The sequence below is a fragment of the Quercus suber genome, unplaced genomic scaffold (genome assembly GCF_002906115.3).
Source record: "Quercus suber isolate HL8 unplaced genomic scaffold, Cork oak 2.0 scaffold_632, whole genome shotgun sequence".
In the NCBI taxonomy this organism is placed as follows: Eukaryota; Viridiplantae; Streptophyta; class Magnoliopsida; order Fagales; family Fagaceae; genus Quercus; species Quercus suber.
In genome coordinates this window covers 392,569-405,922 of record NW_027070074.1, presented here as the reverse complement: position 1 = coordinate 405,922, position 13,354 = coordinate 392,569, and the positions used below count along the sequence as shown (strand labels likewise).

The following is a 13,354-nucleotide window of genomic DNA, read 5'->3' as shown; positions in this document are numbered from 1 at the left end:
TACAAAATCGATTGTAGCCTTAGGCTACAAACTTACTCAATATCTCTTTATTGAAGGTGAATTTTGACAAATCCACTATTGGATTGCATCTTCTTCTTATATCCTCTGTGTTTGCAAAATTTTAAGAAAATTAAAGATTAATAGTTATGTCATCAATAAATTTTTAAATTACAAGTTTTTGTAATTTAAAATTATACATAAAATATAAGATTATAGATTATATAGTAAATGATATCCGATTGACACAAAAATTGACATGTGCATTAAGAACGTAAAGACCATGTAATTCAACGGTTAGATTTTCAAAATATGCAGTAATATTTATTTTATTAAGTGAATTTGTAACCTTAGGCTACAACCAATTTTGTAACTAAACTGTATCCTTATTTATAATCAATGTATAGCGAAACTAACAGTTTCGGCTCATATAAGAAGTTTAATGTCCCCAAGATTTTTAGTTAACAAGCCTTGGGCTTCTCACTTCTGAGAGCAATATTGGTTGTGAACGGATTATGAGACACGTGGAGAAAGTTGGTTGGGTTTCTGCAGATAGGGGATATCTAATGAGGGGCTACGAATCTATTCTATCCAAGCTGTGTGATACAAACTTTGTACCGATAAAATATAATTTGTAAATTCTTACCATTTACATATGAAATAAGCTCTACCACCGTCACAGAAATAAAATTAGATTTCATTTTTGCAATCAAATTTTGAAGAGAAATGGCAACCATCCCTGCTGGCACTCTAAACTCATCTGTCACCCGCGCGGGTCTCCTATACAAGCCATTGGTTACGGTTTCATCCTCACCTGTTCTTGGTAAGACATACTATTATTGTTTCACTTCTAGTGGACTTCTTCATCATATCATTCTGGGCCTGGAAAGTTTGCATCTACTATGATTTTCTTGCCTGCTTATAAAAATACTACTTAATTTTTCAATCTAGATTTGCAATGCTTTAGTTGTCCATATCCATAAGATTATGAAATAATTTACTCTTTCAAAAATGTTCGACTTTGAAGAAGAATGTTCTTTTTATGGTCAATGCAACGTGGTTTGTTTATCATAATTGATACTTCAGCTCAAGCTAAAGTAAATGAAGCATGACTTCACACCATTTTTTGAAATGATATTTGTGATTGTTTTTTTTTTTTCTTTCTATAATTTCCAAAATATGGTTCCAGGGTTGCCAGCAATGAGAAAGATGGGAAAAGTGAGATGTTCGATGGAGGGAAAGTCTTCAAAATCAATGCAGGAAAGTGAATCAAAGATGGGCATGGGAGCATCATTGATTGCAGCGATCTGCGCTGCAACCATGTCAAGCCCAGCCATGGCCCTAGTGGATGAGAGAATGAGCACTGAAGGGACAGGTCTTCCCTTTGGTTTGAGCAACAACCTTCTTGGTTGGATCCTGCTTGGTGTGTTTGGTCTCATTTGGGCTTTCTATATTATTTACACATCTTCTCTCGAAGAGGATGAGGAGTCTGGAATGTCCCTCTAAACCCAAATCTCATGCTGAAGGGAATGTAGACAAAGCCAAGAGTTTGGCCCTTCCTCCTCCATTGTACTAAATTAAACTACGTTTATGTGTTAATGTATTGTACTTGTTTCTTAATTATTTATTACTTCTTCTTCTTCTTTTCAATAAAGCTCCATCATTAATGATTTATGGGATTCTTTTTTAACATAGACATAATTTAATCCTAGAACTCCAATTCAGCAACAAAAAACTTTACTAATTAAATTAATTGAATCCACACACATAACATTGAGTCATGACCTATATAAGGCTGTGTTTGGTTCAATGTAAAATATTTTTCGGAAATGCTATTTTCGGGAAAGTAAAATATTTTCACGTGTTTGGTTGCATTATGAAAATTGTTTTAGAAAATATTTTCATGTGTTTGGTAACATTCAAAAAATGCTATTTTCTACCACCACCCATGCAAAACCCACCACCACACAACAGGAAAACCACCAAAACACCACCACCTACACCACGACAACAACAAAAAAAAAATCAGAGATCAAAGAGAGAAAGTGAAAAATCAAAATCACATAGAAACGTAGATCGGTTCGTGGGTCAATCAAAATCACACAAAAAATCAAAATCACAGAGAGAGAGAGAGAGAGAGAGATCGGTTCGTGGCACGAAGGCTCTAGGTCGCCAACGAAGTTGAAGGCTCGTGGGTCGAAGGCTCTAGGTCGAAGATCAGTTCGTGGGTTCGTAGATCGGTTCATAGATCTGCGAAGTCGAAGGCGTGATCTGGGCTCTAGGTTCGTGGTGTGATCTAGGCTCTGGGTTTGTCGGCAAAGTCGAAGGTGTGATCTGGGCTCTCTCTCTCTCTCTCTTTGCGCGTGAGTCCAAAAATGGTTTGAAGTGAAAATTTAATTGAAACCAATTTCTGGGTCAAAGCCATTAAAACACATGGTCAACTGAAAAATATTTTTTAGAAAATTTATTTTCCTTGCGCAACCAAACACCCGCATTTATGGAAAAGCATTTCTGAAAGTGATTTGAACCCAAAACAAACACAGCCTAAGTCTTCAAATCTTTGTTGCCTAAATTCAAATGTCATATAATCATAAAAAATCAAAAATTAAAAGTCATATTTTATTTCCCCCACCATTCCAATTTTCACTTTCATTGATCACATTTTTTACTTGGGTTTCCTAAAAAGAATCTAATTATAACAAAATCACAATAATATAAATAATGTGGAGTTCTTATTACTTAACTACTGCCTATTTAGGAGGCACAATAGATTCTACCATATGTGAATACTATATTCGTCGAATTACAATAACTCACTCCCATTTAGATTTAATTTCTTTGCAAACAGGGATTTGAAGTGTGAATAGGCTAATTCAAATGATATCCAGTATGGCAATAACAATACAAACCAAGGTTGAATCGGGCAATTTGTAGAACCAAACGCAGGTCCACCCGATCTAGATAAGCTTGGTTCCTTTGAAAGAAATAACAAAGAAAAGGATCAAATATTTTAGTTGCTTTACATCTCATTGTATTGAAAGCAAATAAATTGTTGTTTAAGAATCAAATATTTTCCCATCAAACAAAAAAAAAAAAAATCAAATATTTTAAGGAGTAAAAATTTAGTTCAATTTTTTTTTTTTTTTAATCTCCAAGTTTCTTAAACTAACCTAACTTTTACCCAACCCGCTGTCAAGTTGATATTTGTGGTTAACGGGTTGGGTTGGAATTTTATTTTGAGTTTTAGGTTGAGTTAGGTTCGGATTGATATTTTTTAACCTATCAAACCTTTCTTGTTCGAAAGTATCGAAACACATCGAAATAACTGGGCAGGTTGTCATCTGGGCTACTGCAAGTGAACATCCTAATGTGGAATAGTAAAGGGATAGTTGGAAAATTTTAGAAGCCGACTTGGACAAGTGATTGGGCTTCTCAAGATAGCATCAATAGTTCTAATTTTCACACCGGACTGTCGACATACTTAAGCAGAAGACAAAGGTCTTCGATAGTAATGGTTCTGTAATTTTGCCTTACAGGAGTCATAACATACCCTTCCTTTACGTTTAGGAAATACATGTTTCTTCCTTTTATTTTCTCTTTTTGGTTTCAGGCCCACCTTTTTGAACACTTGTAACAGAAAACATGTTGGTTGAAGATGTTTTAATTTTGAAAGTTATGATTATACACATTCGTTAAAGATGTTCTATATAAAGAACCTGTGGGGAGAACTAGGATGAAGTGAAAAGAGATGTCATTACACAGCCAAATAATAATATATGTCGTTAATAATAGTATTAGCTAATTTGAAAGTAATCACTGGGCTGAAACTATCTGGGCAGCGTCTGTTGTTGCTATTCGGATTTGGATAAGATTTTACCCTGTACTCTGTAATTGTTGTTGAGGTAAAGGTGTCAGAGTTGCTATATCAGTATATCTTGTCAAACAAACAAGTGGGTTTCGGTTTTTGCCTCTTGCTACATTCTATTTCTCTAGGTGCAGTGTTGCTCTACCACTTCTGCTATAATGTACAAATGCTTTGGGAGAGGGGGACCTTGTTACTCAAGTTGAGAAATCGCTTTGTTACTGACTAATTCCCAGTTGAATCCTTGCCTTTGGCACCAACTGGCTCTATGCAGAGCCACACTGCTAGAAAGTAGAAACTAATGCTAAAAGAGGGACATAATTAGGAAGGCTGTTTTTATTACAACTTCAATTTGTGGTGATCATCCAGATACAATATCTGCTCCTGAAACTCTGAGCAAACTCACCACTTCACCAGGTTTCTTTCAAATTCTATATTTCTTGTAAGCAAAATTTGCTCTATAATCATTCGCAAATAAAATTGTTATATACTTTTTCATAGGAATTTTTTAATACCCAAATTATAGAGGCCCTTAAATTTCTAAAAGATTTACCTTTCTATTATCGTTAGAGAAGCCTTTTCAACAGTTACATACATTATATTAACTTCAATCCCATTTGTTGCCCTAGTCTTGGCTCTCATTTTACAATTACTATTCTTTAGGAGGTTAGATTCGAATCTTGCTTACACCAAAAATTAATTAGTATCTTGAGTTAATAATAAGAGTAATTATCATGAAGAGCACATCATATGTTTAAATCATATTATATCTATAGAAAAATTCTTTAAGAGGCAATTTTTAGTGTTAACAATGATTATCAAACATGTCATAACAAAAGTAAACTTACGTCATAACAAAAGTGATCTTATATAAATTAAGTTTTGGTTGATACCTTGCAAAGTGTGAAGAATAAAGATAAGAAGTACAATGTCTTGAATTTGTACAGCTTTTTAGAGGACCCTAAGACTATTAACACAATAACTTCTGTACTAGCCTTAGTGTCATTATTTGACCTTATATAATGAACTTTTCCTCTAAGCAGTAACCCCATATAAATTACAAACAAGAAAGCAAAAGAGCATTTTTCATTAATGAGCCAGGCCTAATTGCTTGAGATGGTGATGCATATCTGGAGGATGATCATCGAGTTTTGGCCGTTCAAGCTGCACCCAACGACCATCCTTGTTCCTCACCATACCCTTGTTCTCATCTTGCCTCCAGTAGGGTGGAACCAAATAATGATCTTTCAAAAAATCAGCGGCCTTGTTCACCAGTGCAGGATCTCTTCCACTTGCTAGCACAAATCTGTGGCCTTTCCCATGGTATCTGCATCACATAATCAAACAACAAAAATCCAATGACTTCTTGCTACTTATCTTAGATTGTTGCTTCACTTCTCCATGTTCAACACTAGGAGAAATGAATAAGATTTAGCAATACATGGAAAGAGAGGGGGGGGGGGGGGGGGGGGGCGGTGGTGTTGGGGGGTCGCTAACCAGAAGTTCAAAGTTAATATCAAACTGTGCAACCTAGAACTCCAAAGAGCTTTTTTTTAGCTCAATCTTAAGTGTTATCACATCTGTACCACTACCAACCAAATTTAGCACCTATAGACTGACTCTAAATCATGACCTCACTCTTAGTTACTTTCATATGGTTTTTTTTTTTTTTTTTTTAATTGATAACAATTATATGAACAATAAATAACAACTTTATATTCCTTCTAGATAAATCATTATTTTATTTTCAAGACACACGAAAAAAATGAAGGAAGGGAGGCCATTTGACCATACATATGAATTGCAAATTCTATGCGGTGCTATAAAACTAATCAAGATGATTGCTCCAAGGAAAGCAATGAACGATCACATTACTCACTTGACAACAGATTCTGTCAATATAACTGCGAAATGAACCCTCCATTAAATGGAGAGGATCTAGTTCCTTGTAAGCTAATGAAAAATATATTCTTCAAAATTATGTTCTAATGTTGGATTGAATCGGAGGTCTAACAACAAGAATGGTTACAGACTAGTTTACAGGCATTATTNGAATCTAATTATAACAAAATCACAATAATATAAATAATGTGGAGTTCTTATTACTTAACTACTGCCTATTTAGGAGGCACAATAGATTCTACCATATGTGAATACTATATTCGTCGAATTACAATAACTCACTCCCATTTAGATTTAATTTCTTTGCAAACAGGGATTTGAAGTGTGAATAGGCTAATTCAAATGATATCCAGTATGGCAATAACAATACAAACCAAGGTTGAATCGGGCAATTTGTAGAACCAAACGCAGGTCCACCCGATCTAGATAAGCTTGGTTCCTTTGAAAGAAATAACAAAGAAAAGGATCAAATATTTTAGTTGCTTTACATCTCATTGTATTGAAAGCAAATAAATTGTTGTTTAAGAATCAAATATTTTCCCATCAAACAAAAAAAAAAAAAATCAAATATTTTAAGGAGTAAAAATTTAGTTCAATTTTTTTTTTTTTTTAATCTCCAAGTTTCTTAAACTAACCTAACTTTTACCCAACCCGCTGTCAAGTTGATATTTGTGGTTAACGGGTTGGGTTGGAATTTTATTTTGAGTTTTAGGTTGAGTTAGGTTCGGATTGATATTTTTTAACCTATCAAACCTTTCTTGTTCGAAAGTATCGAAACACATCGAAATGATATCAGTCTCTAATATTACCTGAGCTACTATATAAATAAGTTATTTTATTACTCTTGATTGACTTTGGTATTTTGAGAGTTAGCTTGATGAATTTGTAAATTTAGAATATTATGCAAATTGTAATATTTTTATTGAAGATTTTGATAGAGGAAAAATGGGTAATATTTTCAAAATTGAGCTCTGTGTATATTTTTTTAAAGTGTAACTTGACATTAGCAATATCGAATTCCACTTAAATTTTCAAAAAAATTTAAATGACAAAATATCCGTAATTTGATTTTATTAAAATTAAGTTTAAAAAACAGAGACATTTTATTAAATAATTTGTAAATTATAAATATTTTATTGCATAATTTGTAAATTAGGCCAATTACCTATTTTCCCCGATTTTTGTAAGGCACAAAACCAGCACGCACAAACAAGCCAATCCAACCTAACCTGATCCATATGAATTAGAACATATGGATTGGATTGGGAAATTCTGAACCCTGCCAGGTTGGGTCGGAAAAATTCATCCAACCGACAGATTCACACCTAACCTTAGTTGGCTCAAATCTCCACCGTCAAGAACTGAAGGGGTGGGAGCCACTCCTCATTGACGGGCCTAGAATAATCTCTACCCACAAAGCAAAAGCCAAAAGGTATATTTATTCTTCTACCTCCATGCTCTAGCCTCTACCCTCTACCCAGTTCAGTTGGGTTCTCTCTCTCTCTCATAGAAAGAAAATCAAAAAAACACAAACACAAATACAAAAGTGTAATGGTAGTAGTAATGGCCAGCTCTCTCACAGTGACCAATACCTTATCATCCCCAAAACTCAAAACCATTTACAAGAAGCTCTCTATCCCAATACCAACTCGTCTCTCTTCCTGCCTTCTCTTCAATCCCAAAACCCTATCTCCTCTCTCTCTTTCTCTTAACCTCAAACACCGTACCCGCCACCGTACCTTTGCCGCTCGCGCCGACTCTCAAAACGGCGCCGAGCCACCCAGCCACTACGACTTCGACCTCTTCACCATCGGTGCTGGCAGCGGTGGTGTCCGCGCCTCCCGCTTCGCCGCCAATTTTGGGGCCTCAGTCGCAGTCTGTGAGCTTCCCTTCTCCGCCATTTCTTCCGAAACCACCGGTGGAGTTGGTGGCACGTAAGTTTTTTTTTTTTTTTTAAAGCTTTTTTGCTATGTGGGGTTTTACAATTTTTTTATTTAGCGTTGAAAAGTTTTGGACTTTTTTTTTGGGTTCTTTAAATTGTGTTTGTGAGATTTGAATGAACTTCATTTGCTTTATGAGGGGTTTATTATTGTTGGGTTGGTTATTATATAATAGCAAGTTGAGTGTAAATACTTATTGGAAATATGATTGGGGAATTTTGATTATTGCTTTTATGGTGCTTCGTTTTGATTGTTTTTAATGATTTAGTTTTGAGTTTTATTTCATTGGAGGTTCAGTGTCTTTTTGCCATTGGAAACTAGCCTTGTCTTTACTGTTTTCAGTTAAGATTCTTCTACTTCACTGTATGTGGTTTAGGCTTTTGACCCAAGTCTTTGTGTCCGTTTTGATGCCTTTGAAGAGAGAGGAAAACACTGTGTTTGGAGAGCAGTTCCTTTGTGTCTGTTTTGTTTTGATGCCTTTGAAAAGAGAGGAAAACACTGACCTTTAGGAGAACCCATCTGCCGCTCCCGCCTCGGGGGGGGGGGGGGGGAATCATACTTCCTTCACACTCCACATGCTTGGCTGGCCAAATTCATGTCCTCTACAATTTTGGATTTAGTGTTGCCTTAGCTTAATGTTCGGTGTCTTTCTTTTGACTGTGGAGGTGGTTCTCTTTTGTACAATTTTGAGCTTGGGCTGCGCCTAAATTCCTTAGTGTTTTTCTTTGGAGAAGATATGCTTATATAATAAAAGAGCTTGTGAGTCATTTTCCATCAAACTTTCTACTTCAGGTGCGTACTTCGTGGATGTGTACCAAAGAAACTAATGGTGTATGCTTCACATTATTCTCATGAATTTGAAGAGAGTCATGGTTTTGGATGGAAATATGATGTCGAACCCAAGCATGATTGGAGCACCTTGATGGCTAATAAAAATGCAGAGTTGCAGCGTCTTACTGGTATCTACAAGAACGTTCTGAAGAATGCTGGTGTCACTTTAATTGAAGGTCGTGGAAAGGTGAGATGATGCTTTGAATCCACATTTACATCTAAATTAGTTTTATTTCTTTCTTTATTCTTCCTCTTCATTTCTTACTACTTCATGTCATATGCATTTTTTGTAAGTAACACATTCATCATAATAAAATGCCCACAGATTGTGGACCCACACACAATTGACGTGGATGGGAAGTTATATTCAGCAAGGCACATACTAATTTCAGTAGGTGGCCGCCCCTTCATTCCTGAAATCCCTGGAAGTGAATATGTAATAGATTCAGATGCTGCGCTTGACTTGCCCTCAAAGCCTGAGAAAATAGCAATAGTTGGTGGTGGGTACATTGCGTTGGAATTTGCTGGCATATTCAATGGTCTGACAAGTGAAGTTCATGTATTTATACGGCAGAAGAAAGTTTTAAGGGGTTTTGATGAAGAGGTGAGAAACCATGAACAATGCTAAAACACTTCCTATGTGGTCAAGGCTAAAAGTTTTCACATTCAAACTTGTGCTGTTTGCTCCCACAGATCAGAGATTTTGTTGCAGAACAAATGTCTCTAAGAGGAATTGAATTCCACACAGAGGAGTCACCCCAAGCTATCATAAAATCATCTGACGGTTCATTGTCTTTGAAGACCAACAAAGGAACTGCTGAAGGTTTTTCACATGTTATGTTTGCGACAGGACGTAGGCCTAATACGAAGGTTTTTAAATATTTTTTTGATTCAATGCTTCTCATTGTTACTGTATTCATCAGGTCCTTTGGATTACCATTTTGACAGGGCCATATCAAGGCAAAGGTGTGATTTATACTTTTCATTAACTGGTTTAAAGTGTTGTAACCAGGCTTCCTAACCCTTGATGTGGTTCTGGGGAGGTGGTAACCAAGCAAACCTGAAGATGCCCTACTTTGTAATTCACACTTTCCCCTTTCAAAGCAACTGTAAATTTCACACATGGAATGAGGAAAGAAATCAATTATCAAGAATGTTTTTGATTGCAGAACTTAGGATTGGAAACAGTAGGGGTGAAAATGACCAGAAAAAAAAAAAAAAAAAAAAATAGAGTAGAGATATCAGAGTATTCACGTGGCCCATTTAAAATTGTTGGAATAAGTACTTGGGAGTGTAAACATAAAATCTGATAATTTTATAAGTCAAGGGTCATCGTGTTTCTACTTTCTAATAGTTAATGTATTGTTGACCGTTTCTATCACAGGAAGACATCATGTATCGAGGTTTGACCTTTCATTCAACTAGTGTGAAACCTAGGTTTAGAAGTTTGGGACTGGGACTTCATTGTTCCTAAATAAGCATAAGATGTCTGCTAGAGATAGAAATTAGATCATAATTAAGTTGTTTATAATTCATTAGCATCTAGTTGCTTTCAGGCTTATCTCACTCCAATCTTATTTATTAAATAATGTCACAAACAGACATCCCAGTCATTAACTACCAATTAGAGGAACTTAGTTGTGTGATAAATCAATACTTTTCACTTTGACCATTCAGCTATAAGGGGACATGTACATGATCTCATTACATGGCGTGGTTTCTTATTTTAATGATTTCCAGCCTTTTAATACAATTGAAGAGATATCTCCAGGATTAAATATATTCCATACCTAGGTCCTTGATACCTTTTAGTTTCTTGTCACGTTTATACAGCCTTATTTTAATTTGTTTTATACTATTTTTCTATGTTTATTTTTTAGGTAGGCTAAGCAGCTTTAGCCTTTAGTACTTGATCAGTAGCGTGGGTGTTTATTTAGTTAGTTGATACTTGATATAGAAGTGTGATTGTGAAGCTTATTTAATTGGTTAAAAGCTATTGACCGATTCATCCAAAAAAAAAAAAAACAAACTTGCAATCTCTGTAAGAAATGGAGATGTAAAATTGTATACATGTTTCTTCTTCTTTTTTTAATCCCCCATTTTAATTCCTGAATAATGTGGAAAAAAATCTAGCTTACTAATTTATAATAAATAAATAAACTTAAAACTTAACATAGGGTGTTTTATTTTTAACTCCCCAAATTATTGCTGTCACATTCCCTCTCATTTTGTGAGAAAGAGGGGTGTGATGCTGTTGAATTGGACCAACAAGGGGTACTAATACTATTTTAAATTTTAACTCCCAAATTGTTGTTTCGACTTCCCTTGGACTGAAAGAGGGAATGTTGAAGAACAATTTTTATGGTTAAAAAAAGAATTATCAAAGTATAAAAAAAAAAAATCTAATATATATTTCCATTCTTGAGGTCATGAGAGAAGGAATGTTGAAGCAACAATTTTTGGAGTTTAGATAAAAATTATCAATGCAAAAATCATGAGGTAATTAAAGTATATACAAACACATTGACTTTTAAACTTTGTTTCCTCTATTATTTTAAAAATCCTTATTATTTCAATTTTCAACTAATAACATCTGTCATCTCATCAGTTTATCAAAAATATTAAAAATGACAACCCCCGCCAGCTGGTCCTAGATTTACAGTAATTGTAATCAGTTAATCAACTACTAACATTAGTGTGTTTTGGGGATGGGTTTTTTATTTTTTTTATTATTGAATTTTTTTTTTTTAAAATGTTAAGGAAATAAAAATACAGTTATGGGGAAAAAAAATGAGGTTTACAATTTATTTATTTATTTATTTTTCATTTTTAAGGTTAATTGGGCGAACGAACTCAAACAATCCAATTATCCTAAACCACAAATCTTCACAAAAAAAGAAATCCAATTATCCTAAACTAAAAATCTAAGCGAATTAAAAGTCCAAGATGAACAATAGAAATAATTAAAAACACTTACCCATCAAGCAAATGCAGGTGAGCCTCCAAATTATGTGCACAAGTAGGATCACTAGTCTGCTTCAAGAAGGGCGAGTTCTTATGATCCAGAGCAAGCTCAACCCCAACATGCGAGTAACTCCAAGGCAAACCCTCAGCTATTTTCATCAACATAGATGGCACTTGCTCATTAAAAAACAACCCTGGTGACTTTGGCACCATATCATTCACATTCACAACCCTCAACACCTTCAATCCCAAAGTCTCAAGCCTCTCTTTGAACCTCACATTCCCAACTCTTGGACCAGCATAAGAAAACACGCACACAGGCACGGCTCTACTATCCTTCAACACATTCAAACCCGTTTCCACAATATCATACCCACTTAAGATAGCTAAAGCACCCCCTAGACTATGCCCTGTGATAGTAATGCTTATCTCTTCGTTTGCGTACATATCAAGTAACCTTTTGACCTCGGATAAAATTTGCTCTCTGGCTGAGTACTTGCAAAATTTGCAGGATTCATCTTTGTCTGTGTATAAATCTAAGAACCCAGATTCGACTTTGACAGTTGAGTCAGGGCAAGGGACTTTGTTGGAAGAGATTGGCTTGAGAAAGTCCATTAGGTCAGCTATCCATTCGAGACGTGTCACTGTGCCTCTCCATGCAATGCTAATGTCACGGCGGCCTAGGCGTTTGGATGTTTCGTCGTTAGAAACGGCGACGTATCCGATCCAATTAGCGTTCTTGGACCACACTTTAGGCCACCTTGATTTCTTGAAGAAGTTAGGGAGATTAATGTTTGAGGTTGCGTAGAGATAACGAGAGGTGTCGTAGCCGATGTGGGACATTCCTAGGCAATCGAAGAAGTCACGGCGCATGAACCTACAGCTTCCACAGTACTTGGAAAAGGGATCGAAATCGAAAGCGTCGTAACATGTTTGTGCCATTTCACCATAGCGGATTAGCTCTGATCGGAGAAGTGGGTCCATGGGGTCCAATAAGCCAACCCAGTCATCTTGACCGTGGATTTCGCGCCAAGCATCGGCTACTTCTACTTGGCGCTGATGATCATCATCAATTTGGGTGGTGATGTTTTCAAGTTGTACATCTTGATCTTGATCTTGATCTTGGTGTGGTGTTTGCTTCTCTAGCTCGGTGATGATGTTTGAGAGAGAGTGGCTTGTATTGGAGAGTACCCTGCATAATATTGTAGATGTAGGTGTTTTTGTGGCGAAGTTTGAAACTTCAAGTTGGGATTTTTTGGCTAGCAATGGTACCGGAAATGGCCTTGGTTGTTTGGTGAAGGGAAGGACACTGGTGTTAGATAGGGAAATCGCCATAGCTATGACCAAAAAATGTGAAGAGGTTGGTGAAAATTAATATAACCAGGGGGGTATTATAGTGTAAGATTATAGAATTCAGTTAAAATGTCACAATTTGTGTCACAACTCTTTCACATAGTGAATTGTGAGTGGTAGAGAGGTGACCCCACATGAACCTACCATTACCTATCTACTACTCACAACTCGCCAAATAAGTGAGTTATGGCACAAGTTTTATTCATTTATTCTTCTCTATATGTATAGGGTGTGCAATGTGCATTGCTGGTCGATGTTATCCATTTCCTATAAAATATTTTGTTTAATGCCCACATGGATCATGTGGATGTGGGGTTTGGTCATGGTCAAGGTCATTGTTAATTAACAAATGGGGACTAGGACTAGTTTAGTTTTATGATTCCAAGAAAGTTCTAGGAAAAGGAAAATTCAGATTGTTGAGGATTGGGATCTTTCCAATGAAAAAGCTTAGAAATATACCAACCTTCTTTGGCTTTGTGGTTCTTGCTATCCCATTCTCAAGAGC

At 35.8% G+C, this 13,354-nt stretch overlaps 2 protein-coding genes across 2 annotated transcripts; one reads left to right on the top strand and one right to left on the bottom strand.

The window, feature by feature from the left end:
• Window positions 1-591: 591 nt before the first annotated feature.
• Window positions 592-1,669, top strand: LOC112007589 (photosystem II reaction center W protein, chloroplastic). Its single transcript, XM_024039958.2, has 2 exons — window positions 592-820; window positions 1,187-1,669. The coding sequence occupies exons 1-2, from the start codon at window positions 724-726 to the stop codon at window positions 1,501-1,503; spliced, it is 414 nt and encodes a 137-aa protein (XP_023895726.1). The 5' UTR covers window positions 592-723; the 3' UTR covers window positions 1,504-1,669.
• Window positions 1,670-4,711: 3,042 nt separating this feature from the next.
• LOC112007576 (phospholipase A1-Igamma2, chloroplastic) lies at window positions 4,712-13,003 on the bottom strand. Its single transcript, XM_024039945.2, has 2 exons — window positions 11,510-13,003; window positions 4,712-5,186 (listed from the first exon to the last, which is right to left on the bottom strand). Exons 1-2 carry the CDS (start codon window positions 12,829-12,831, stop codon window positions 4,949-4,951), a joined length of 1,560 nt encoding a protein of 519 aa, XP_023895713.1. The 5' UTR covers window positions 12,832-13,003; the 3' UTR covers window positions 4,712-4,948.
• Between the last annotated feature and the right edge of the window lie 351 nt (window positions 13,004-13,354).